Raw genomic sequence first — 27,003 nt, forward strand, 5'->3', positions numbered from 1 at the left:
TGGAGAAAAAAATATTTTTTCAATAGTAACTATTTAAAACAATATGTTGAAAATCTATGCTCTGGGGCACTGAAAAATCTGCAAAAAATCACAAGTATTTTTGACAAAATTTCGAAACTGCCCTGAAAATTTCGCGGTGGTGATATTTTTTTACCAAAAGATATGGGCCTTCAAAGTTGGTGCCGCAACGCATTTTTCAAGCGAGAAATGCTCCTAAACCAAGTTTTCTTCAGTTCTCATACCAAAAAGTGCACCATAATGGCTGAAAGTAATATCACGGGCGATCTTAACCCGCTGATGCGTTCTGTACGGTTGTCCCCTAACTAAATTTTGCATTATTTTTTTAGTAAAATGTGTAGTTGGGCTTGCGAGTTGTAAGGGACATAAAATATACTGTCTCCATCATTAAGTTGGGTAACAGACTAAGCATATTTTGACTGTTTTGCGACTAAAAATCATTTCTATTAAACTAATTTTACAAACCTTACAGAATTTTTGCATATAACTGAAACTGGGATTGTCAATAGTAGTACTGCTCACTCGCTTCTCGCTTGAAAATGCGCTTGGCACCAACTTTGAAGGCCCATATCTTTTGATCAAGAAATATCACCACCGCGAAATTTTCAGGGCAGTTTCGAAATTTCGTCAAAAATACTTGTGATTTTTTTCAGATTTTTCAGTGCCCCGGAACATAGATTTTCAACATATTGTTTTAATTAGTTACTATTGAAAAAATATTTTTTTCTCCAAAAAAATATTTTCGTTAACTACAACTCAGGATGCATCTGCTGTGAAAATTTCATCAAATTCGATGCAATATTTTTAAAGCTATGTCTGTTTAAAAACAATTTTGACCTAAATTTCAAATGACAATAACAACTTGTAAACTTACTCATATTCAATAAAAATTGGAAAATCAACTTCCCGAGTGAAACTTTTGAAGTTTTTAATACTTATTTGAAAAAATTAGACATCGCGATTTTTAGTGATCCGTTTCACGAATTCTGACCCTTTTAAAGACTTTTATTAAGATAATGCACTGTTTTGCTTACAGATATCAACACAGAGAAAATGTAAAGGACAGCGAGACGCAAATGTCTATTTCTATTTGAATGATGTTTTTCTTATGCTTTAATTTAGAAATGGTTTTGTCTGCAGATATTCGCAGATTTTGTAGATATCTGTTAGTATTTAACTCAATATTTTAATTAAAACCGTCAATATTCAAAGAAATATGAGAGATAAGAAAACTTTCTTTGGTGAAATCATTTGTTCCGTTATCGCGAACAACATTATAGTACATTGAAGAATTATAGAAAAACACTATTCAATATTGGATTATTTTTAGTGGCAATCTATAGTAAAGTCCACAAAATTCCATTTCAATAGGTAGATAGAAGTATAGTGCCTTTGACAACGTTGTTTCTTATAGAATGTGCTACAGCTTTGCCGAACAAAGTGAGTTTTCATATGAAAAAAGTGGAAAAAGTAATATTTCTTTCTAAATTTTAGGTGGATTAATCACATAGTTGCTACTTCTATAGAATAAAGAATAATTAACGGATCCACTTTACTGAAGGCACTACGGCTCTAAAATCAACATTTTGGGTCAAAATAATTTTGATGACGTTTTTCCAGCTTTAAAAACAGTGTGCTACGGGAAGCGTTGAGCCCCGACGTAACATTAGAATTTTCTGGTTAAATAACGTTAAAATATACTGACATTTCACCACAAATATGTTCATCGACGTTTGTTCAATGCATTAACACCTTTTTCCTAGTGGTAAAAAAACAATTAATCAGTTAAAAAACACTTAATTCAGTTGATGAAAAAATTAGACCGTTTTGCAGTGCTGCCAAATTGACAGGGTGACTACAGAAAACATAGATTCAAATAATAAAATTTTTATGAATTTCCATTGTAAATCGGAGAAGGTGCATCTTGTCTCAACGGTGTTTATTACCCCAGGTGTCCTTGCACCTTTTACATGTCCAAAAAAAAATAACATTTTGGTAACAAAAATGGTTAACCATAGTACTTTTTCAATCGTTTTTTGACATTTTCTGACAAAGTTAGGGCAAATAAAAGATAGGATTTTTCCATCTAGTATGGTCCTCTATAAGCCCCTGAAACATTCCCAACAATAATAATTGCATTCGTTACCTGATAAATTCAACTTTCAGAGTTTGAAAAATTGAGATCTAGGTGCGTTTTGAAAACGTAGGAGATGTATCTAAGATACGACTGCATTACTGACGTGAGATTACGCAAATTTTGATTCATTAAAGTCACGTCATACACTTCCACATTTCGATTCAAAATGCATTTTTTTTGTGGCGTCAATTTAGTTTTAACTAAAAACCAAAAAAAAGCAAAAAAATGTAAAAATGCAGCAGAGTGCTGTGAAAAAATCAACACAAAAAAAATCAATTTTTTCTGTGTATTTGAAAACCTCAAAACAGTTTTTTTGTTATTCTCGATTATATTGGTGCCCCACAGTAAGTGCTTGCTGGGTTCGTCACCTCTACGTTGGCTTATGGGAAAACTTTTTTAGGTCTCTGAAAGTATTCTTTGCTAGAAGCACCAAACCTCGTAAGAATTGTTAAAAAGCTATAATCATAAATTTTTTTCCAAGTTTGTGCGTACAAGAAACTTTAGGTTTTCAAACCTAAAGACCTTTGTTTCGACAATATTGAGTAAATATTTGCGATTTTACTTCTTCTTCAGACAGTGGGTTACGATCCCACTTCTGACACCATAAATGGAGTGCTCTGCTGAATCACTACCAAAAAACAAAGTCTATAAAAAAAGCCCTGACTTCATCATAACCGAAGAGTTTTATTTTAAAACCTAAACCTAAACCTAAAAAGTTTCGGTTTTCAGTAAACTTGTTAGGAAAATCAAGGGCTTCTAGATGGTGAATAATTCAGTGCGAAATTCCATCGTTACGTGGACCTAGTGAGCCCAAAATCGTCGTATTTTGAGCCTAACTTATCTCACGATTCCAACTTCCTAGAAAGATGCGGTCTCTATCAAATTTGTGCAGAAGGCCAATGGCTTCTGGATTAGTGGAACAAACGTTACTCCATCGTTATATGGTGCTACTGTACATGCATTTTTTTCGTATTTTGACTTCAACTTCCTAAATTAAAACTTCGGTCTTCTGCAAAGTAGTTTAGTATGCAGTTTAATATGGAAATCCACCGTGATGTGGCGCTAGCGTGCAGTCAATTTTTTGTATTGCGACTTTAACTTATCTCACGATTCTAATTTCCTAGGAAGTAGCGGTCCTCAGCAAACTTGTTCAGTAGGCCAGTGTGCACGCAATTCTTCGCATTTCGACCTTAACTTCCCCTGCGATTTCTACATCCTTGAAAGTTGTGGTGTTAAACCAGTACTATAATAACAATGATGATAATGTCAACTAAGAAATTATACAATTTCGTGGGTATTACAGCACAAAAGAGTATGTAGAACTAAAACCTGACTAAAATTATTCTAATAAGCTTTTAAATAGCAAATGTTTCTTAAAGTGGTTTTATATCAATAAAGCTTTATATTTAGACATATTTAAATACTTATTATAAACAAGATTTCATCAATTTAGATCACCTAATAGTGATATAAGAACTTTCCTCTGCTATTACCCCGAAATTAAAAAAAAAACTTCAACAAATACAGCAAGAGCTGCTGCTGTACACTTTTTTGCTAATAAAAGATTCTACTGCTTTTAAAACGTCTTTTTAATCATTCGCTTCTGAATAGTGGGTTAATTTTTGCAGGGACTTACTGCGAACCCAAACAAATTTCCTTTTTTTGTGAAAGTTTGGGGAATCAAAAGAAACGCACGTGTTTGGCAAGGCCTTGTTCTGATGCAGTTTTTTCAACTTATACAACACATTACTGGCATAAATTCACTTAACGTACCTTCATTGTTAGCACCCATATTAAATTTATTCACAAGAATCACTTTGTAGTTTTAAAGTAACACCAGCGGAAATTTACATTTTCCGTAGAACAATTTGACTTATTCATGCGCTCTAGAATATACCAAGCTTATGATAGCTACAGTCGTTTGTAAATAACTCAGATAAACTCAAGAGGGCCGACGTAAAATTAAGTAAGTATCAAAGAATGTAGAAAGAATGATAGAATGACTAATAGCTTGTACACAGTAAAAAATTCTGAATTGTACCCGTCACGTAAAATATTTTCTCATTCAAATTTCAGTTGCTTTTGATGTGAACAATGATTTTGTTTGAAAATTATGTGCAACATCATTTAAGTTTCAGTTTCTTCTGACGTGAATCACGATTTCGTTTGAAAAATAATGTGCACAGCTGTCAATTTTTTCGTAAATCTCAGTTCAATCTAACTGAAATCTCGGTTTTCGGATTTTTTTGTGCAGACATATCAGTTTGATGAACCGAGATTTACGAAATAATTTGACAGCTGTCATTATTTTTTTAACCGAGCACTCAGTGGTGCCATTCTTGGCAATAAATTATCGAGACCCGGCAATAAAGGTTAAGGGTGTGCAATATCATTTAAACGTGGAATATTATGGAATTTTCTAACATAAGCGATGCACAGTGTTTTATTTTGCCGTTTCCGTGCGATTAATTAAATAGCGTTTCAAATGTTGATTATACCCATAATGTATGTTCGGAGAAGTTTCAAGATATTCAGAAATACATCTTTAAATGTAGGAAGATGAGTGATCAATTCACCTAAAAGTGAGATAGAAAATTAATTTTTTAACAGATTGAGATAGACGCATGGTGTCTTCAGCAAAATTTTAGGTGATCTCAAAACAATAAACTTTGTCGAAGACACCATGCATCTATCTCTTATATGTTACGAGCAACATAAAGTTTTCTATGAAGAGGTCCTGAAAGTCACAATTTTCGTTTTACCTTTTTGTCAGATTTTTCCGAATTTTCAAACCTTCTACAAAGTTATCAGTCATCCCAATATGCATGTTTATGCTGAACATTGTTATTTTTTATCTCCCAAAATAAAAAAGTTATTTGACATATTTCGATATTTTTGGGGATACTTTCACCTCAACCATCTCAAAATTACGCTATTTTACGCACGTGGCAGTTTCATACGATGAAATAACTATCCTTAGACTTTCAATTAAAGGTACACACTTTGGTATGTAAGAGTATGTAAGCAGCCTTTTCGCCTGTTTTTCAAAGCTATTTGGTGTCGATTTTTGTATACAAAAATTTAAAAATAAAGCAGTTTTGAGTTCCGAAAGTGGCCCCAAACGATCCTGAGCTAAACATGCATGCATGCTTTGATAAGGTTACAAAAAATGGAGAAAATGTTAGAAATAGATTACCTAAAAATTGAGTTTTTTCTTATATTCAGTATTGTAAGCATATATTGATATTCCAAATCGCTACCCGTCAAATGAGCTGGCATTTGCGACGGGAATGAAACTTCGGGAAGAGAAGCAAACGGATGCGGCTGAGCTGATTAATGAAGCTACCCAAACAACTCCTTCTTGATTAACCAGAATTAGGGATTTCTGGAGTAGAGCAGAAAGTCACCCAATCTATAGCTATACGGAAGCTCTGGCACTCATGGTGGAAAGCGATTTGTCAGTCTCGCAGTACAACAATACCCAGTCAGGCGCAAAAAAAAACGAAATGCAAGTATTTATCCCTCTTACTATAGATTGCTAATTGCTAGAAAGAGTTGCTATCCAGCGGATGAATTTGTCGTTATATTGGAAACAGAGATTGGAATCAAACTGCAACATTTACTTGACTTAACAGCCGAGCGTATCATCGAGGTGAACGAAGGGAAATTAATCAATCTCACGGATGCAGAGTTTCTGTATATGGAGATGACGGTGGAACATGGGATCTGCCGTTCATCCGGGAATCCGGAGTATAACCAAATCTTCGAGAATGATGATGGAACAAAAACCGAGGCGAGCATTTTCATGTCCTCACTGGTTCCAATTAGAGCTGCTTCGGAGCATCACGTTTTTTTCCAAAATCCATCATCTACATTGAAACATTTTCGGAAGACGCGAAATCTCCGCTCGTTCCTTTCGAAATCGGGGAAGAAGAATAAATTGAATTTGAAAAAAGCTACTATTTGCATCCACGTGTACAATACTGAATATATAACTGAATATAAGAAAAAACTTAATTTTTAGTTAATCTATTTCTAACATTTTCTCCATTTCTTGTAACCTCATCAAACATGTATGCATGTTTAGCTCAAGATCGGTCAGGGCCACTTTCGAAACTCAAAACTGCTTTATTTTTAAATTTTTGTATACAAAAATCGGCACCAAATAGCTTTGAAAAACAGGCGAAAAGGCTGCTTACATACTCTTACATACCAAAGTGTGTACCTTTAATTGAAAGTCTAAGGATAGTTATTTCATCGTATGAAACTGCCACGTGCGTAAAATTGCGTAATTTTGAGATGGTTGAGGTGAAAGTATCCCCAAAAATATCGAAATATGTCAAATAACTCTTTTATTTTGGGAGATAAAAAATAAAAATGTTCAGCATAAACATGCATATTGGGATGACTGATAACTTTGTAGAAGGTTTGAAAATTCGGAAAAATCTGAGAAAAAAGTTATAAAGAAAATTGTGATTTTCAGGACCTCTTCATAGAAAACTTTATGTTGCTCGTAATATATAAGAGATAGAAACATGATGTCTTCGGCAAAGTTTATTGTTTTGAGATTACCTAAAATCTTGCCGAAAACACCATGCGTCTATCTCAATCTGTTAAAAAAATAAATTTTCTATCTCACTTTTAGGTGAATTGATCACTATTCTTCTTACATCTTTCAATATCTTGAAACTTCTCCGAACATACATTATGGGTATAATCAACATTTGAAACGCTATTTAATTAATCGCACGAAAACGGCAAAATAAAACACTGTGCGATGGAGGCAATTCTTTATATGCGATTCGACATAATGTTTTTTTACTGTGTAGCGACACCTGCGGCATTACTGACGGTGTGTGTCTTTGCTAATGACACAATGCTTGCTTATAGCGACACCAGTGGCATTACTGGCCACTAAACAAATTTTCAAAATAATCATTAGTGTTCTGAACGAAGAGATCATCATCGAGTGGCACGTCCGTTTGTCTGTAACGCCACTATCCACATTTCTACAAAATCTCTGAGTCACTTCGAATCACCGTACACACAGATATAGGCCTATGGTACATGTTGTACCCTGGTCAAATACATTCTTTAGTCTAAACAAAAAAAATTTGGAAATCAAACATAAAAAAAAATTAACAACAAAATTTATCTCCAAAAACCCATGACTTTCTGAATTAATTTTCTGAAAACCACAGCTTTCTAGGTGATCGGATTCACGAGATAAACTTAGTTCAAAATACTCAAAACTACAAACACACTAGCGTCACTTAGCGGCTAAATTTTATACTGAACTTTTTAACAACCAGAAGCGCTCATCCTGTTGAGGAACTTAGCTGTTATACCCAACTTTTCAAATTATGTTCAATAAAGTCTCTCTAAGTAGTGTGATTTAGAGAATAAATCAAATTCTAAATACTTAAAAATACATGCACACTAGCGCCGCATAGCGGTTAAATTCAAAACCGTATCATCCAACAGCCACAAGGGCTTCTGAACAATTTTGCTGAAAATGCAACTCTAGGTTGTTGGAATCACGAGATAGAGTTACAATCTGCCTATTTTAGGTAAAAATTATCTTTTAGGGGAGCTACTTCGATAACACTGGTAAACACAGGTTTTGCCCTAGAGCTCTCAAACTGGAAAATATGAAAGATTATAGCTTTTTGATCATTCCTGTGCATGACGGTTATAGTTTGAAATCATTGCAGAATTCCGAACTTTACACCCATGTCTGCCACCAGTTAACGTTAGAACGAACAGAATTTTTCCCCCAGTCGCACAATGGCAATATGCAACACGCAACAATTGCACTTTTGGTATTCGCTTTCATCCGACAAGAGAACAATTTGATTGTCTTCCTTCCAAACCGCAGCATAACACGATACGTGTTATATTGTTGCTTTTGTGAGAGATCTATCGGTCCGATTCCACCGGATGCCAACCAGAAGTGAACTTAATTCTTCGTTTTACGAAACGGGGACGAACTTCGAGAACTTGAAATGAAGGCGGAGCTACTTAGAAGATAGCTCTAAAATAAACATCAGGAACAGAAAGCGAGCTTGTGACTGGATAGCCCCTGCTTCTTTCAATTGATTTTTAGTTAATTTTCTCACTGGTTTGCAATTGGAATATATACACTTTTTATACCAAAAGTCTAGGAAAAACTTCACCAAAAGAAAAGATATCAGTGTTCAAGACCTGTTCAGAAAAAGTAACATTTTATGCATTAGAAACGGCACATGACAAGTACAATTCTACCACCAATATTTCACATTGAGATCAGAAACAAATTTGATCCACTCAGAATGTTTAGATCAATTATGAAAACGACAGTCTAAATTTTCCACTTCCATTTGGTTATAGTTAGAGTGTTAATAGAAGCTTGAAGCATTTCAATTTTTTACAAACGAAATACGAAAAACAAACACAGCTCAAGTTATCTCAAAGTTTTTCCTGTTCTCTTTGAGCATAGTATCAGTTTGTTCCGGATAGCTTTGAATCAATTGTCGAATTATGAACCAAGCGCTGGGAAGCGAAAAAAACTGCAGAGCTCGCTGTTGTTTATAATGTTTGCTTAATAATTTTCTTCTACCCGCCACTCGCCACTCCGTGCCCAGGCCAGGCGGCGAAGATGCGAACGCGTGAGTAAACTAACACTCAACGGATGACCCTGAAGTTTTAGACGCCTGCGAAAGAATAATCGTATCGTTTCTGGTTATAGGTCGCTCTTTACTCTTAGCTTTAGCGTCGGACGACCGCCATGGAGTCGTGTGTCGGAGCATTCGTCGCCATCGTCGCCGCTGTCGGATCTGCGACGTGCGCGTATATGTAGAACGCCATAAATACATTACATGTATCTAACAGCTTAATCGCCTTATAGGCAAAGCAACCGCCTGGCTGCCGGCTCGACTCGATGGAAGAGCGCAAACAACAGCTGCTTTTTGTAATAAATAATTCCACAGTGTTGATTTTTGCCCAAATGATCCTCCGCAGATAAACTTTGGTGTGAGAATTGTTTTTTGTTCGGCTCTATTCTGTGAGTTTGTTTACGTGCACGATATCAAGTAAGTGTTCGAGTTAGGAAGCTCTTTGTACGGAAGCTTTTTTGATATTATACTGGTTGTTACATTGAAATTAATTATCTTTAGACTTTTACATAAAAAACAAAAACTATACCATTGTATTAGAAAAATCCGAGTAGAACGAGTATTTACCATGTAATGTTACGCGACAACTTTGTTGCTTTATTTTCCAACACGTTGCGGAATTTTACTTTACTATACATATTTACACGCTCATCACATTTGTTCTGATTGAAAACATCAATAAATACCACAAAAACGCCAGTACCTACAGCCAGGATTACCCTCCCGCAACAATAGTCAGGTATTACATCAGCTTTTTGGTAGTTCGTTTCTAACGACGCGGATGTTTATATGTATATTCAAATATTGGGATATTTTATTTCTTCTAGAGTTATAAATTATGCGAAATGACATTTTTTCTTGTAACTGTGTGACATGGAACTGAATTGTTATCTTGTGAGTATGTTGGGATAACATTAACAAATGATAAATGGCTTAAAAGTATACGAAACTTACTCTTTTTAATGACGAAAACGACATACCTGAAATTGAAAAAAAGAATACGGTTATTATTTATTTGGCAAGAAATTCAAAGACACACACAGCACAAATACACTTCGTTCTTGTGATTTATTGGCTACTTCAATTACTTCCTGCTACGTGATTAGCAATCATCACGCTCCTAAGAAGAAACATACTTTTGGGTAACATATGTTATATCCAACCCATCGTTACTGTCGTATGCAGTAGAGTAAATGTGTAGGCAGGATTTTGCTGAATAGAAAAAGTCACGCACCGCCTGGCATGAAGCGACGACAGCTGTAGACAACCTTCATTTAAAACTAGTTAATCATTAGCATTAATCAAAAGTCGACCCTGATACTAAAGACATACTTAAAAGGAAACCTCCTTTCCGCTAAACCTCATTTAAGCTAGCTAATACAACATTTAGATTCAGCCAAGTTTCCAGTTCAACAGTAACTACATATTTCACCAAACAGTGTTTTTAACAACAAACTATCGTTAGATGTTTTTTGTTAATAAAAGCTAACATTGAAATCGCGACGTGTTCTAGCTGCAAACAATGCAAAAACACATCGTGGCTAGGCAAAACGGCGCATTGTCACCAACTAACACTGGAGCGCTCCGGATGAATATGCATTTGCATAATTATGCATTAAATCGCACCGGCAGTAGCAACTCGACAATGGAAAGCTGGCGCTGCGTTCTTACTGTGACTGTGGTTTCTATCGAGAACGCCATCAACTCACTTAATTCCTTGATATTATACTTCCGTATAACCTAGAAGGAGGTTCACATTGTCGTTCGAGGGATGATTTGTTCCATTTTTCACCAGGATCAGATTTGTTTTAAAATTTTTTAAGTGACGTGGTTACTTTTCCAATTACCGGGTTTTGGTAACGACGAATTTCAATATTTCATTCAATTTTTTCAACTTATCATGATCATGATAATATTTCATTAGATCAACCTTCTCTTTCGACGAAACACAACAATAACAAAATTTTACTACAACACTAAATACCCATTTTGTTCTGGGTAAATAAATAATAGGTAAAACATTAAATAATCATAAAAACAAGTCAACAGTTTGTTCTAGCTCGCTGCGGATTCGATTTCAAAGCGAACGAAGTCAATAAAACGTTTAAAAAACTATTACAAGCAGAAGCTTTAATTAAAAACAGGTACATTAAAAATTTACCATATATATTAATTTATTTTCAAGTTCAATATGCACATTTAGTTGCTGACGCACAGGCTCATGATAAAGATATACACTACACGTTTGCTAGAACAACTCTTATCGATACGCAGTCTGTTTTAGAGGATTCAGATTACCTGCCAAGCAAGTGGGCGCGCGAAGAAACTAGCCCGATTTGGATCGAAGTTGATGACGAGTTCTGTAATTACTACACAAAGCCACTAATTAGTAGAGCCATTCAAAACGGCAGCAACAAAAAAACTTGAAGCAAGCGTCTGTTCGAAAAAAAAATTGAACGCCGACGCTGTTCCGAGGTACGGTAGGTCAGTAATTATCGTTATTCTGCAACACTACGAACAGCACTGGCCCCCTAGGGATCGGATGACGGTGTGGCAACGGGTGTACACTCGAACGTGTTACTAAGCAAGCTTGAGATGTTTTTTTCCTGTACCAACTAATCGATCGAGGGGTGACCCGATGCTTAATGGTTATATTTGCTGCTCACGTTTGCATGATGAATGTGTATGCCCCACGATTGTACACAGACACCGTATGTCCCGGCTGATTATCTGTCTATGAGTACATAGGAGTGTTAATGGTGTTGAAAGTGTGTAAGCAGTACTAACAGTGTGGTTGGAAAGTATTTTGATAATATTACTGCTAAAACATCAATAGAATAAGTAAGACTTTCAGTCGAACATTTTGAAAAAAAAAGTTGAAGAGGTTGTTCATAAGACACGACCGCAGAGGTAACGTAGAATACGACAGCCTGTCTTATGCCAATGTATTTCTTGGAATAGGTTTGGGAATACACTGAATTAGGGTTAATTCTTCAGATAAACTTTGAGGTTAATTGTGTTTGTCAATGCCATTTATTGACAAGTGAATATTTTTTCAACATGGCAAATTTTTTATTTAGTTTTGAATGATTCACAGCGATAATCAAATTCTACATGAGGTGATTTGTTAGCAATTACACTACCCGTCATAAATTTTTTTTTCCTTCACAAACCGTCATAAGTTTGGAATCGCTTTACTGAGTATTGCAACACCCAGTTTGAATATTGCAACGCCTCCCGGAAAGTTTAGCATCACCTGGAATAGGCGGATATCTCGTGTTTTTGACAACCTATAAAGTTGCCGTTTTCAGCAAACTTGTTCCGAAGTTCAAAGGCTACTGTATGGTGGCCAATTCAGTGTGAAATTTTACCGCTATGTGGTGCTAGTGGGCACACAATGAGTCGTATTTTGAACTTAACTAATCTCACGATTCCGACCTGCCAGAAATTTGCGGTGTTCAGCAAACTTGTTCAGAAGGCTAAAGGCTTCTACATGGTAGACAATTTAATACTGAATTACCCCGCTATGCGGCGCTAGGGTGAATGCAGTTTTTCATATTTAGACTTCAACTTATCGCGTGATCATTACTACCCACAAAGTTGCGGTGTTCGACTTGTGCCACCAGTTCTGGTCAAGCATATTACAGTTACAGTTACAGAAATTCGCCCATTTTGAGTGATGCTAAACTTTTCCGGGTGTTGCAATATTCAAACTGGGTGTTGCAATACTCAGTAAAGCGATTCCAAACTTATGACGGGTAGTGTATATATGAAAATTTCAACCGCTATACTGCTAGACATGCACAGACACGCTAGACATTCACACGCTATATAGCAAACCACGCACGCTATATAGCAAGCCACACGCGCTATAAACATGCACACACGCGCTACAGGCATGCATACACGCCATAAACATACACGCTTTAAAGCAAGCCACACACGCTAGCTACACACCTTATATATTAGGGACACACGCTTCAAATATTCACACACGTTATGTGCATACACCCTGTATATACATATGCTGGATGATGGTGGCTTCTCAAACCACCTGGCGGTGCGAGTCTCTTTCAGTTTCGGGATGTATTTGCCCAACGATATCTGAATCGGATTACCGCTGGTGGGGTCCAATTCAGATCGAAGGGGAGCCGAACCGAAAGAGGTAAGAACTGCAACTAACCACTACCACCGCCGCTGTTGCCCGCTGCTGATCCACGCTGCCTTCGCCTACAGCCATTGGTGTTGATGTCCGATGCTGCTGCCTGCTGCTAGTAAACTGATTTGCTTGAGGAGAAACAGTCTCTTATATAGCTTAAAGAGTGCATTCCCGGCTAACTAGGTACTCCATTCTGTCGTCCTATTTAGGGAAAGGCAGCAAGCGACCAATCAAAAATCGACATTTGCGTTTCGACATTGTTCAACAATTTTCAATATTACAATAGTTTGAACAATCGGATTACAATTTTCTGCATTTGGACGGGTGATTAAATGATTTTCCAATCGATTGCTGCAAAAATGACATAAATCGGTTGGAAACTGACTAGGTTTAAAACGTTTGAAATTGGACAATTTTTGTGACGCTCTCGATGTTTTCGGTTTTGAAATTGGATCCCTGTATTGAAATTGGGTCCCTGTAATTGTTGCCGTAAGACGTATTCTACGTCAAAAACGAAATGTGAAAGTTAATTTTCAGAAAATCAAACAAAAGTTCTAGTTATCATAAATTTTCGAACTGTACTGTACTTCAATATAACCCGTACAAACACACCAACATTAGGAGAGTGCGTCCCCTAGTAAGCACCACTGAAGAGCGAAATCGTTAGGTTAGTCAACGCGATGACAGCGCTTAGCGACCGAAATGTTGCGCGTTAACGAAACTTCGGCAATCAGTTGCGTAAAGTACTATCTCGCCGAGGAGTAGAAATTTTGCCTTCACTGATAGCAGCAACACAAAAACAAAAACATTTCCACCAGCAATTCACCTAATTTTACTGCTCATTAGTATTGTCAGTACCTATTTTAGGAATCGGTATTAGGACAAAGTTAGGAATAGAGCATCCGATTATTTAGCTACAGGCTGGCCTCGCTCAGCTGTTGTTGTTTGCCGTTCGTCTACACAGGTATCCCGGCAATGTCGTATATAGGTGTGTTTGTTGGAAGTTTGTAGTAGGTAGCGCTGACAGGCAATACAGCCAGTATATAATTCCACCTGGTTTTTTGATTGACCCCAAGTGGTTAGCCAAAATGAAGCACAGTAATTTATACCGCTTAAACTGTCTTGACTGGCAGACATCCCTATTAGCGATGAATCCTTTTCGTTTCTAATCAGTTTTAGAGTGTTAATATTGACTGAAGCGCTATTTAAACATCCAGGGTGCCCTAAATTATCTCTTTTTTCCCTCATTTGTCGTTTGGAATTATTTTATCACTCGCTAAATTGGGACTGGAGGGTTACAGAATATTTTAAAGTTGTTATCAGCATAGAAAGTCGTTAAGATCAGTCAACGGAAAATTAAAGAAAAAAATAGAACAATTCCATAAATCCGTAAAAACTCGTACGAATTCTCCCACTTTTCTAAGACATCACTTGCTTCAAAAACTCATAAGTTATTATGATAATAAATTTATCATAAATCGTGCAACGTAGTATCGAAGTTAGTATATTTATTTTTCAATTACTTTTTTAATTTTTTTTTTCGTTTACATTTAATTAGTATACGTTGTGAATTTGTAATGCATCTTGCTTTCAGGGATTTGACACCCCCTAATAGCAAACTCATATTTACTATATTGTATCATTAATTTTTCATTTTAATTTTTATATTCAAAAACAAAACAATCGCTGCAGAAAAAAAGCCTGTTAGCCGAGTGAACGTTACATCATCCATATGAGAAAGTAAACGCAAAATTCAAAAATTTTGCGAAGTGAGTTAAGAACAACTACAAAGTTAATTATTCTCTTGACAACCTTTCAATGAGGCATCAATAGCTTCCACATCGGTGTTTTTCTTGCGATCCAAAGATACTCACGATTCGCCGCTCTCTTCAAGCAAGTGCGTCGCTTTGCTAAGCAGTGTGAGAGTAGTTGTTTACGCAGTGAAAAATAATCTTCTACACGGTAGTGTTTCTCCGAAAAAAAAGACAATAAGTGTGCACGCTTTCCAACACCGGCATCAGCGACATCACTGCACAGTGGTCCAATAAGGCAAAAAGTGGAACTTAATTCCATAGCGCCTTTCACCTTTATCCTAGCTTAATAGTGTCTTCGGAGCAATTTTTTGTATGAATAACCCGCATAATTGCAAATTGTCAAAAACTATGAAAAGTTTACTATACTAAAAATAAACAAATTAACTTTTCTGTGTTAAGAGATTGAAGAATAGTTTATTCGGAAAAGTTGTAGAAAATTCAAAAATATGAAACTTTGTTGAGCAAATGAAAATCCTATCTTTTTTCGGTACAAAGTTATAAAGTATATTACATGGAACTTATTTAAAAGTTAGTTTTCTGTACTTAACTTTTGTTAGTTGCATTTTACACGAAAGTGTAGTTCGGAGGAACTGTTGGAGCATACAAAACATACATTTTTGCCAAAGATCATATATCTCCAGGACTTTTCCTTACAAAGTTATATCATATTTTAACTTATTTTTCCGATAACTTCAAGAACGCATAGGTTAAAAAGGGGCAACTGGAATCATGATGTCAATACTTTTTCTTGAAGTTGAGCAGAAGTGATATAAACTCCTTTAGGTTCCATTTGTTCCAATCCACGGCGAGCATATATTACAGTAAGTTTTCATATGTCAATAATACTAACTTTTTTGTGTCAAGAGATAGAGGAATGGTTTATTCGGCAAAGTTTTAGAACATGCAACAATATGAAACTTTGCTGAACAAACGTAATTCCTATCTTCATTGGGAACAGAGTTACAGAGTATTTTCTGTAAAAGTCACTTAAAAGTTAGTTTTTTGTATTTAACTTTTGTTAGTTACATTTTACAAGAAAACGTTGTTCTAAGGAAGCATTTGGACATACAAAACACACGTTTTTGTTGAAGACCACACATCTCCAGGACTTTTCCTTACAAAGTTATAGCACATTTCAGCATATTTTTTCGATAACTTTAACAACGCAACGCCTATTGCGCACCTACTATGAATAAATTTGCAACAATAATACGTAGAATGCTAATCAAGACCATTTTGATTTTTCGTCACAGTAGCATTGAAACCGAGGAAATCGTAAATAGAAACTGGAACCGGTTGCAAACTGATAACTTCACTATGCTAAAAGTGGAATGTGTTTTCCGAAATCGTAAAAATAATGCAGTAAGGAGTAACTTTGTCTACAATTACGAAAACAAAACTTGTAAGAAAATCGAAGCAAGCGTGCAACGCAAGTAGACGTCTTTTATTTTTCGCGTCCGTGTTTTTACAGGAAAATTATAAATACAAACCGACAACAGAAGTATATACATAAATTTATTAAGCTACATATGCCACTAGTGCCAAGTGTAACAATTTGCTGTGATAATAAGCCAGTGAGCTGTTAAACGTGTTAGTTCAGTGAGTGAGTTGAAGTCGCAGGATTGTGGAAAAGTATAAATTCGAATTGATGTTTGTAATAGAACCCTAGACGGCGCAAATATGGTTTATAAATAAGGCTAAGTATTCTTTCCTGCATATTTCTATTCTATCTTAGATTTCATCGATGAAAATGGAGGATTATTTACATAACGCGTTAATATAGTTAATGGAAGAATTGCTGCGTAATAGTTAGGTGGTATTCAGTAGTTTTAGATATTTTTAGTAACTGATATGCTCCCAGGATTTTCTAAGGAAAACTGGTGATGTTGAAGCTATTGAGTTGGTAAATATCTATAATTCTAATTAGCCCACACAACAGCCTTTGTGATATTTAAAGTTTAATTTCGCGTAACGTAGAGTATCATTTACCAAAAAGGAGAAAAGCTGTTCTTTTTCATATGATCACAAATCCTACCCTGTTATACTCGTAGTGATGCAGTGGAACCCGCGGTCTCTAAACTAAACGAGCATCACCATCCCTCTTCTTCCCAAGTAGTACCGCCTTTTGGTCGTGGCCAGCGTCGTTCTTGGTTAGTTGTAAAAGTATTTCGAACCAGTGAAAATTACACAATGAGAATGTAACGCTGATCCTAGGTCCCAAGCACCATTAGTCTGGTTCATTTTGCAATTCTGTTGGTTTGATCAACCACGGAGTGCAACTGCGGGCAGTCTATCTATGCTTTACTATGCTTTATTTAAGGGATTAAACATAAATAATGCCAGCAAAAAAATAACAAAAATAATTTCAAATTCAGCAGCTTAGACCAGAAAAGCCACAAATGAAATGAATCTAGTCAAAATTTAGCCTAGAAGGGCTAAGAAACGCAACAGGACAAATATATTCTAATTTTTGCTGTAAATGGTTCCGTCTTCCATGTATGATTTTTTGATGTAGTTTGATGCGAAAACAAATTTCCCCGAGTTTGGATATATTTCAACTTAAGCCGCAACAATGGCGCCATTTCGAATTTTTGAGAAATCGGAAATTTTTGATGTTTTTTCGACGCCAAAGCCAAATATCGAAATTTCGAGAGTTTGACCACATATTAGCATCTTCTTACCTACCTTAAAAAAAACAGATCTTAAATCGAACAAAAATTGGGCACAAAACGATGATTCTACGAAAACGGTTTTGGTATGGTTTTAATATATTCCACAAAGCAAAATAATATGGAGTATGATAATCATTGATCGTAATGCGCTAATTTCTAAAAGTGGTAGTCAAATTATGTCTTATATTGAGAAAAAAGTCTTAGAAATCGTTTGGCAGGTGTCTGATCTACGTAAAATGTCAGAAACATGTCGTTTTCCCCTACAATACTAAAATAGGTTTATAACGACGTTAAATTACCTTATTTGAAATCTCTTTAATGTAACATCAAGAGTGTAAGCAACACTAAAAGATACAATAACAGCTTGCCTTCACATGATTCTCCCCTTTTTGTGGGGAGGGGGTCTCATTTTTGGCCAGGACCGGTCAAAACATAAAAATCTCGCTTCAGCTATGTGACAGAATCATCGCAGGTAAATTCAATGTCTGAAACATTTCAAATTATAACAAAGTATTCTCATGGAACGGTTTTAAAATTTAATTTAATTGAAATAAGATCCCAATTACATAGTTCTTAGATTAAATAGGAATCAGTATTTCAACGGTGGAATTGCAATTACAAACTTAAGACGTTCTGAGCTAAACTTACCAATAAAGCAGTGCGAAAATATGTCATACCCTTTCATGGGCAATTTGCATTTTCCGAGCGCATTAGATCCGTTGTAATTATATCCATCCAGAGCTTCGTCCGAGAAAACCATTGGAAGAAATTGAACTATCGACATTCCAGCAGGTTTCTTGCGAGTCAAAAAGTTTACCTTGCGAAATAGTTAGAGGTTTTCATATGTTGCCCGATTGAAATCAGCTTAAAAACCTACATATTCCTCGCGGATGCGATCGTTTTGAGAGACCGAATTCTCGAGTCTCTCGACTTCCTCCGGTTCGACTAAGGGGAACGGAAATCCAGTTACATACGGTGCATTTGAGTCGCGAACTTCGTAAATCTCATCGGAGGATAAAATGTAGTATTTTTCCGGTGTGGTTACTGCAGAGTAGTAAAATGTTAGTGCTTTTGTTAATCGCTGCATAGAAGTAAAAGCACTAAGAATTGTCAGGTGAGTTAACTTATCAATGGGCTCGATACGACATACACGATTTGCGTTTGGTATTATATTTATTTTCCTAAATGGTCCGCGTTCGAATATGGTTCACATCATGTGATGATCCACCGAATACCACGTAGTTGCCAGTTTGCGGAACGACGTAGCACGCCGTTTTGATTGTGCTCGTCATGAATGTTTAACTGTTACAGTTTTGAATGTTCAAATTGAAAACAGAGTGCAATTAAGGTGTTTTTCTGGAGACTTTTTCTCGTGTAGTTTTGTGTAATAGTATTGTTTATTAGAATTTATGGTGGAATAGATTAATTGATATGTATTCACTGATATGTCGTGTGCAATGAATTTTTGAACGCACTGACTCTCGCATGACAGGTAATAGAAAATTCAATAAAGTTGAGTTTGACATCTGATGACTATTTAGTCAGCCTGAAATAATCATGATTGGTTTGGTCTTATCAATATTTTTAGACTTTGGATTAGTATGTACATCTACACCTGATGTTTGCACTTAATGTTTTAGATACACCAAGCTTTGCCATTTTTCTATCTTTCCAACAGGATCACACCCTAGGTAATGAGTAGCTCAACTTAGTAATGAGCCAACATGACGCATAGTATGCCTCGAATCCGTCATCTACCACGTTTTTGCACGGTCAGGCTTCAAGTAGGGTTCTATCAGCCAAACATGTGTTCACCTCGAAAGCAATGGTTGTGGATAATACATGAAATCTTATGCTTCACTTTTTCGATTTTTCTAGCTTTTGGGCTGCTTATGTTTTGTATACTATGTTCCAATAATGACTAGGTCGGCATTTTGTTAACAAACTTAAGACTATATTAGCTCGATGGATGGTCAATATGGAAATTTTCATTTTTAAATTATTAAGGCTTTGTATGCATAAAACTTTGCCAATTTTTCTATTTAATAGGCAACATTCGCATCGACAACTAAGAGAGAATCGGAGTGAAATGTCGTAGTGTTTCGATGTAAACCGCGTTTCCGGCTCGGGAGAATTTTACTTATATTAACGTTTTCGGAATATAATGATTTCGAGGGGTATACCCAGATACTTGTTCATGTCTCACTGTGACTGTTTAACCGAAGATTTCGTCCGGTCGATAAATATCGCGATTAACGAAAACGCGATGTATACCTTCCCAAGAATCGCGACGGCCGACGTGCGTTCGTTTCTTCTCGGGATTGGGATTGACTCGGGATCGACAAATAGCTGATTGCTACGAGTAGCATGGGCTACATCGCGTGCGTCGTACGCAGAGGATCGCGACGTTTGGCTAGAAATATACTCATGGTTAGTTTTCGTAATAAGCGTTTTTCGCGGTATCTTATCGTTTTTTAAGAGCAGACAAAGTGTATACGAGAAACGTCGTTGGTCGATCTGTTAGGTAGAAAATGTCCGGTTGACCGAACCCCTAGAGCCTCCGCGTCGGTACCTCCATGAGGTCGAATTATCTACATATAGATCAACAACGCGCAACTGATTTCGGTGTAAAGAGGATCACCTTACGAGGAGATATCATATTATTTGAAGTTGTCCCAATTTGATCAAAGGTCCAGTATCCTTGCGTACGATTTATTGTTGCGGTGTAACATTGTCAAACTGAATGACTTCGATTCGCATTATGAATATCGTGACGGAACTTGTTCGCGCGATACTTGTTCTAAAGAACCCGACACTCGAAATCAGCGCATCGTTTACCAAAACGAACCCTGCTGTGTACCTTGCCCTTTCTCCAACATCCCAGTGATTTCTCGTGGAAGTGCAGAGGTGTTCTCGGCTTCCAATAAGCGAGTATCACGTCAACATTTTCCTATACAAATTCCTTCTTTGACCTGCATTCGGATGCGGCCGGCGCTGGTATTGCCTAATATAAAGATTAAGGTCACCGGTTTTTACACATTGAGGATGCATGTTGGTCCCAAGCATCATCTGTTGGTTCTCTGTGTAATTACAGCTGATCTGGCAATAACGGAGTAGCAACCGCGGGCGGTCAATCATGCTCATGCTCATGCTCATGCAATTACGAAAACAAAACTTGTAACTGATATCTTTTTTTCTGTTTCTATGTGGGGTGTCTTAATTAGTCGTCAAATTCAATGTAAGAGCAAACCATACCTTTCCGCGGTTAGTCACGCAATCAAAACCCTAGACCTGTGGCATTCATAACCGGGAAAAAATGAAAATTAGCTCTCATTTTACAGGTTCGTTTTCACAGTCCATGTCAGGTGTACTGAATCAGGGTAGTCAGTCTCATTAACCCAACTTTTATAACCAACACAATCCCAAAATCCTAATACCTTAAATCCTAAAATTCATCGTTCACTCATGCGTAGACATTAAATCTGGTCGCCTGAATCAATTGGAAAGATTATGAGGCAACATAATAATATTCCTCTAATGTCAGTGTCGTCGCTTGAGAACCATTATATTTTTTTTTTTGCGACGGGATATCAATTTACATTTCCTGTGCAATTAGGTAACGTTCACCGGTATGAAGCTTAATTGGATTTTCTGAAATTCGATATCCGAGACTAGCAAAGGTATATCGGCGGGAGCTGATGACAATGTTGCTGTTTATCCAGACAAAAACACAAACACGGTCGCTGGGTTTGGTATTGTCGAACTAATATGACAGAACATGTGAAAACCACACCGATATAATTTATATAAATCGGAAGCGGATTCTGTTACAAAGTATAAAATTTTTATATCACCATTTTTTTAAAACCTATTTCAAAATGTATAACAATCGAAAAGGGGATGTTCGGTTCTCGATGACATCCAAAACCAGTCTGTAAATCTACATTTATACAACATCCAGCACAACAAAAAAACCTGTTTCGTATAACCAAACAACATCGATACTTTCTGCCATGTATCACTAGCTAAGTATTGCATATGTTTTGTGATATTTCCAAACCATCAAAACCATCAAAATAGAAACGATGAATAATTATTTCGCTCTGAGTTTCAGTCTTTTCTTTCTGAATAGACAAGTTTATTCGGGCCCCGCTGCTCCGCATCATCAAGTTTACTGGTGGCCTGCAACAGCTGCTACCTTATTTTTGTGTAAACATATGTTAATGATAACACATTTTTAGTATCATCACACATCGATGCCGTTCGGTATGCGTGTCAGCGAAAACCCAGCAGCGAGGGGATGCGCGGCAGGGAGTTGATGAAAGATAGAGTGCCCCACGTTACGCACCCGAAAACCCCTCGAGTTCATGCGCTTTGGTGAATAACACCGCACCGCGCTATGGCAGAAGTTCGTTGAACTGCGAATCGTACGACATACAAATTTTATATACTACTCACTGTTATACTAACTAACTGCCCGCTAGAAAACTTTAACTAACGGGTTGCCTGTAAATCGGTGATTTGATGCGGTGCGTGCGTGCAGCAGAAAACACTTCTTCGCGTATTGCACACACTAACCGCAGTCGGACAAATTGCAACCATACACTGATAAAAATAATCGATTAAGTTTGAGGTACAAAATGAAAGAAAATTACTGAAGAATGAGCTTGAGCTTGCTTGAGCTTGATTGATCACCACCGGTTGCCACTTCGTTACTGATCAGGATCGATTGGAGTTGTAAATCGAATTTAGTGATTCCTGCTTGGGATTTAGCTTTTCGATGTGCATCTCCCTGCATGCTGATCAGTACCGACGCCTGCCGGTCCAGAACGTAGATCAAAGGAAGGAAGGAAAGGGGTGTTAGTTCGATACTTGTTGTTACTAGAGGCCGGATATACTCCTGCACACTCCACAAGCACCACGGGTATAGGAATTTTGTGTTATTTGTTTGTCGCGTTTCTTCTCTACATACGATAAAACTCTTGGCGGTATTTATGGGCCCTCGTCCACTAAGATATTTTTCGCGAACCAGTCTTCTATGTATCTAAGACGTTTTGTTTCATTGATTTTAGGAGTACGACGGGAATAACGAGCTTTGTACTAATAGAGGAACTGACCGACCCTTCCAATTTTGAACCCGACGTGCACGCACTTTCCCGAGGTTAGTGGTGCGATCTTCGATATATGAACTCACGAAAGCGCGCCAGGTGCCAACATGTTTGAAACCTCATCATATTTGCAGTGACGGGATACAAGCGAATCGTGGAGGTTAAGTAATTTCGGTTACCTTACGTATTGTACAACTCTACGCGTTTCTGCTCATGAACACCTTAATCTACCCATTCACGAATCAATGAGTAGCTTTATTTCGTAAGACGTTAAACTTTATTCGGAAACTGTAAGCCGACCGCAATTTTAGAGGATATAAGATCTACAACGCGTTTTTCTCTTGTAATATAATTTGGAATGAGCTAAGTATCCTAATGAATTCAAAAACTGGCAAATTTGCATCCAAAGCCCTTAAAATTCAAAAACAAAAAATTGCATCCAACAAGATTTAAACATTATTGAATAAAAAAAAATTCAAGTGTATCAACATTTGTCCAAAAGCTAGGAAAATCATAAAAATAATAGGGTTAAATATGGTTAAATGACCGTAACCGATCAGAACTCTTCATGACAGACGAAGCACTTAGATATTTGTCGCGTGTGAATGATAGATGATCAAACTCCATTGTAAAACTATCAATTCGATCTTGTGAAAGTTAGCGTGTTCAAAGATTTATAGTAGCATATGAATATAGTAAAACCTACGACACGCTGAACCGCATCCGAGCCAATCGCCGCTTTTCAACCACATCAAGAAGTTCAATTTACTACCCCATGAAAACCAAAAAAATCTGTATTATTTCCAGAAAATCTGCAATCTGCATGCAGATATCTGTATGAAAAATACGCAAGAAATCTATATAAAAGCAGACAAATCTATATATGTGGCATCACTGGTCACAACTGAAATGATTTGCTATAATTTAGAACCAAACTGCATCGCCCGAAGGCAAACAAAGCCACCAATAGCTGTCAAACGCAAGTGCGCGACGTCACCGTGCGATGGTCTATTTGCTCAACACACATTCTCATGTCAGCCTACTGCAACTTGCAAGTTGATGCAACGTAAAAAAAATCATGAACACATGAACGCGCTACCCAACACACACAGCAAGTCAGAAAATTACTGAAGAATGAAAAGACAAAATGCGTTTTCATTATTGAGCAGAGTGTTGCTGCTAAATTTGTGCTTTCGACAGGAACAAAACACTAATCACAGACTTTTAAAACACATCCACAGCTGGGTAAAACAACTGGGTAAAGTTCATTACTTCGATTAGGTAAACAATTTAGTGTCCACAAAATATAGGCTTTTCACCTCTCTTGTTGATAAGAAAGTGACATATTCATGAGTATACGTTGTTGCACCCATGTATTGCTCAACACTATGCGATGCAATGTCGAAATAAAAAGAAAGCAACTGCTAGCTATACTACATACACACACGCACACCCGCTTTTGTCTTTCAGACTTAAGCCACTCAGCTGTTTACTGTGAAGCGGTACAGGAATGACAGTGTGTAAATGTTTGAGGAATTAGAATTTTGGAAATAACCTTCAGATGAGTGATGTGTTCCAACTGGTACTTGTTGGGATGGCTTGGATGTATCATAATTATTGTTATTCAGATGACGTAACTTTTCTGTCATGAGAAAATTGAAAATCTTATTTTGTTCATATTCCTCACTGGTTTTGGCAGTATTTTGTTCCTGGTTATTCACTCTTGATTTGAGTGTGGAAAGTATTTTTTGAGTGAAATAGTAGAACGATGTGGAATATCGAAAAACGAAAACTGAAGTTTATGGAAAAATTAATACAATGTTTTTTTTTCCATTTTTCGCGAAACTTCGGTAAATATGAGCTTCCTTAGAAACTGTATTTCAAACTTATTAACTTAACAAACTTCACACAAAAAGGTCCCAGAATGCCTCCTTGTGTTAGCAAGTTACGATATGCGCAGTTCTGTTTTTATCATATTTGCCAATTTCACCTACCATACTAATAGAAATCTCAAACTTCATTAGTTAAAATTAGGCAATAATGTGTGAAAAATTCCGATAAAAATCTATCATTTGGACAGTGTTAATTGGCACCTAAATAAATTCAACCAGCTCGGAAACGGTTTTGTGTGGTTAACGAATTTGCAGGATAGGGACCAAGATCGGTGAAGTACCACCCACAGTGCTGACTTGGCGGACTATTGTTGAAGTGTGATAAACATGTGTATACCGAAGATTACCAGATGCGTCCAAATCAGTTCACTCCCACCTGCTTGTATGATTACCCATATAAAGTAAGAAATCTTAAATTAAGCTTACTAACTGTTTAGCTAATATATAACCCAATTGACAATGCGTTATATAAGGAGCATTCAGCAAGAAGGGTGCATGAACGATAACACTATCGCTATGCTAGGTAAACAATTAGATAAGAAACTGATACTGATGCTCAGACAAACCCAGCCGGGGTTTGACACAGTCAATACAAATAATAAGCTTTTAAAAATAGAACTCCGGAGCATACCCAGAACGTGCTGCAAAATATAATAACAAACAACACAATCATCCTAATCTAAACATTAGAGATTTAATAGAAGAGAAATGATGCTACTTGTCGGATAGGCAAACGAAGAAATACTTGAAAGGGAAGAGTGCTTTGTTTACAGTAAAATTCAAGATGAATATGCTAATCAATGCCTACGGAGTTGGCGGTATTCAAACGAGAGCCTCATTGGTTGCTCGTGCTGTGGCACTAACGAAGTTGCTTGCTTAACCACCGTCAGCAGAAAATATGGTGGGTGCGTACTAGGGGTTAAGAGATGCTAGTATAGTAATCAACCGATTATATTAGGCCCTGATTTTATCATCATATAACATTTCATTGAAAACCCAAATTAATCCACCTAGCGGTGAGACCCAGCCTTCCTCATTCAAACTTATTATTTGCTATGTAGAGCTTCTTAGTAGCAAGAAATATTTCTGTAATAGATTGAAATCCCTCACTTCTCTCGAAGGGAGTGCTCTCATACAAATGAAACACAAATATCTGTATAACTGAAGAACTTATCAAGCAAATGGAATCAAACCTGGCATGTGGATGTTTCATGAAACAAGAAATATTTCCACGGTAGTTTGATACCCCTCCCTGCTCTAAAAAAGGGGGTCCCATACAAATGAAACACGAATTTCTGCGTAACTCGGGAGCTAATCAAGCAAATGTAACCTAATTTAGCACGTTGAGGTTTTTGCGGGCAAGAAATGTTCCTACAATGATATGAACCCCCTCACTACTCTTTAAGGGAGGAGGGTTCCATACAAATTTTTGAATAACTCTAAAGGACTAATCAAGCAAGTAGAACCAAATTTGGCATGTGAAGGTTTCTGGAAGCAAGAAAAACTCCTCCCTCCTCTCTAATGGAGGGTTCCTATACTAATAAGACAATTTTTTTTTTGCACAACTCGAGAACTAATCAAGCAAATGGTACCGAATTTGACATTTGAAGGTTTTTGGAGGCAAGAAAAGTTTTTATGGTGGTTTGACACCCCTCCCTCTTCTAAAAAGGAGGGCTTCCATGCGAAAGAAACACGAATTTCTGCCTAAATCGAGAACTAATCAAGTAAATATAACCAAATTTAGCACGTTGAGGTTTTTGGGGACAAGAAATGTTTTTTCAATGATATGACACTCCTCAATACTCTTGAAGGGGGAGGAGGGAAGGGGTCCATATAAATTTCTGAATAACTCGAGGACTAATCAAGCATATAGAACCAAATTTGGCATGTAAAGGTTTTTGGAAGTAATAAATATTTCTTGAAACCCCTCCCTCCTCTGGAAGGGAAAGTTTCTATACAAATAAAACACAAATTTTTGCATAACTCGAAAACTAATGAGGAAAATGGAACCGAACTTGACATGTGGGATTTTTGGAGGCAAGAAAGGTTCTTATGGTGGTTCAACACCTCTGCCCCTTCTAAAAGGGAGGGCTTTTATGCAAATGAAACACGAATTTATTTATAACTCCAGAACTAATTAGGTAAATGGAACCAGAGACAAAAAATATGTTCATGACAGTTCGACTTACCTCCTTTTTCTAGAAGAAGGGGGAAGGGGGTGCCATCTAAAAAAAACACGAACTCAAGAACCAATCAAGTGAATGGAGCCAAATTTGGCATGTGACGGTTTTTGGACGCAAGAAATATTTTCATGGTGGTTCGACACCTTTCTCCCTTCCCTCTTCTGAAAAAGAGGGCTCCTTTACAAATCAAACACAAACTTCTGCATATTTCGGAAACTAATCAAGCAAACGGAACCAAATTTGGTATGTGCAGGTTTTTGAGAGCAACATTTTTTCTATGATAGTTTGAGAGTCTGCCATACTCTGGAAAGCTACCATACAAATGAAACAGATATTTCAACCAATTTTTCCGAAAAACAGCCTAAAT

General features: G+C 36.8%; 1 protein-coding gene across 5 annotated transcripts in view; it reads right to left on the reverse strand.

The window, feature by feature from the left end:
• The window catches only part of LOC129725144 (sestrin homolog), a 71,140-nt gene that overhangs the window by 30,004 nt on the left and 14,133 nt on the right, over positions 1–27,003 (reverse strand). Inside the window, exons 1-4 of one of the 5 annotated variants that reach the window (XM_055680621.1) lie at positions 20,314–20,562; positions 18,331–18,497; positions 18,102–18,270; positions 9,763–9,788 (exon numbers count right to left, since the gene is read on the reverse strand). The exons of 2 other annotated variants lie outside the window; for them this stretch is intronic. In XM_055680621.1, the coding sequence (XP_055536596.1) occupies positions 9,763–9,788; positions 18,102–18,270; positions 18,331–18,497; positions 20,314–20,332 (381 nt within the window). In that variant the 5' untranslated portion in view covers positions 20,333–20,562. Of the gene's footprint in view, positions 1–9,762; positions 9,789–18,101; positions 18,271–18,330; positions 18,678–20,313; positions 20,563–27,003 lie in introns of those variants that run through there. 2 more of the 5 variants (XM_055680620.1, XM_055680624.1) reach the window with 2 other exon arrangements.

Source organism: Wyeomyia smithii, chromosome 2, assembly GCF_029784165.1.
Source record: "Wyeomyia smithii strain HCP4-BCI-WySm-NY-G18 chromosome 2, ASM2978416v1, whole genome shotgun sequence".
Taxonomy (NCBI): Eukaryota; Metazoa; Arthropoda; class Insecta; order Diptera; family Culicidae; genus Wyeomyia; species Wyeomyia smithii.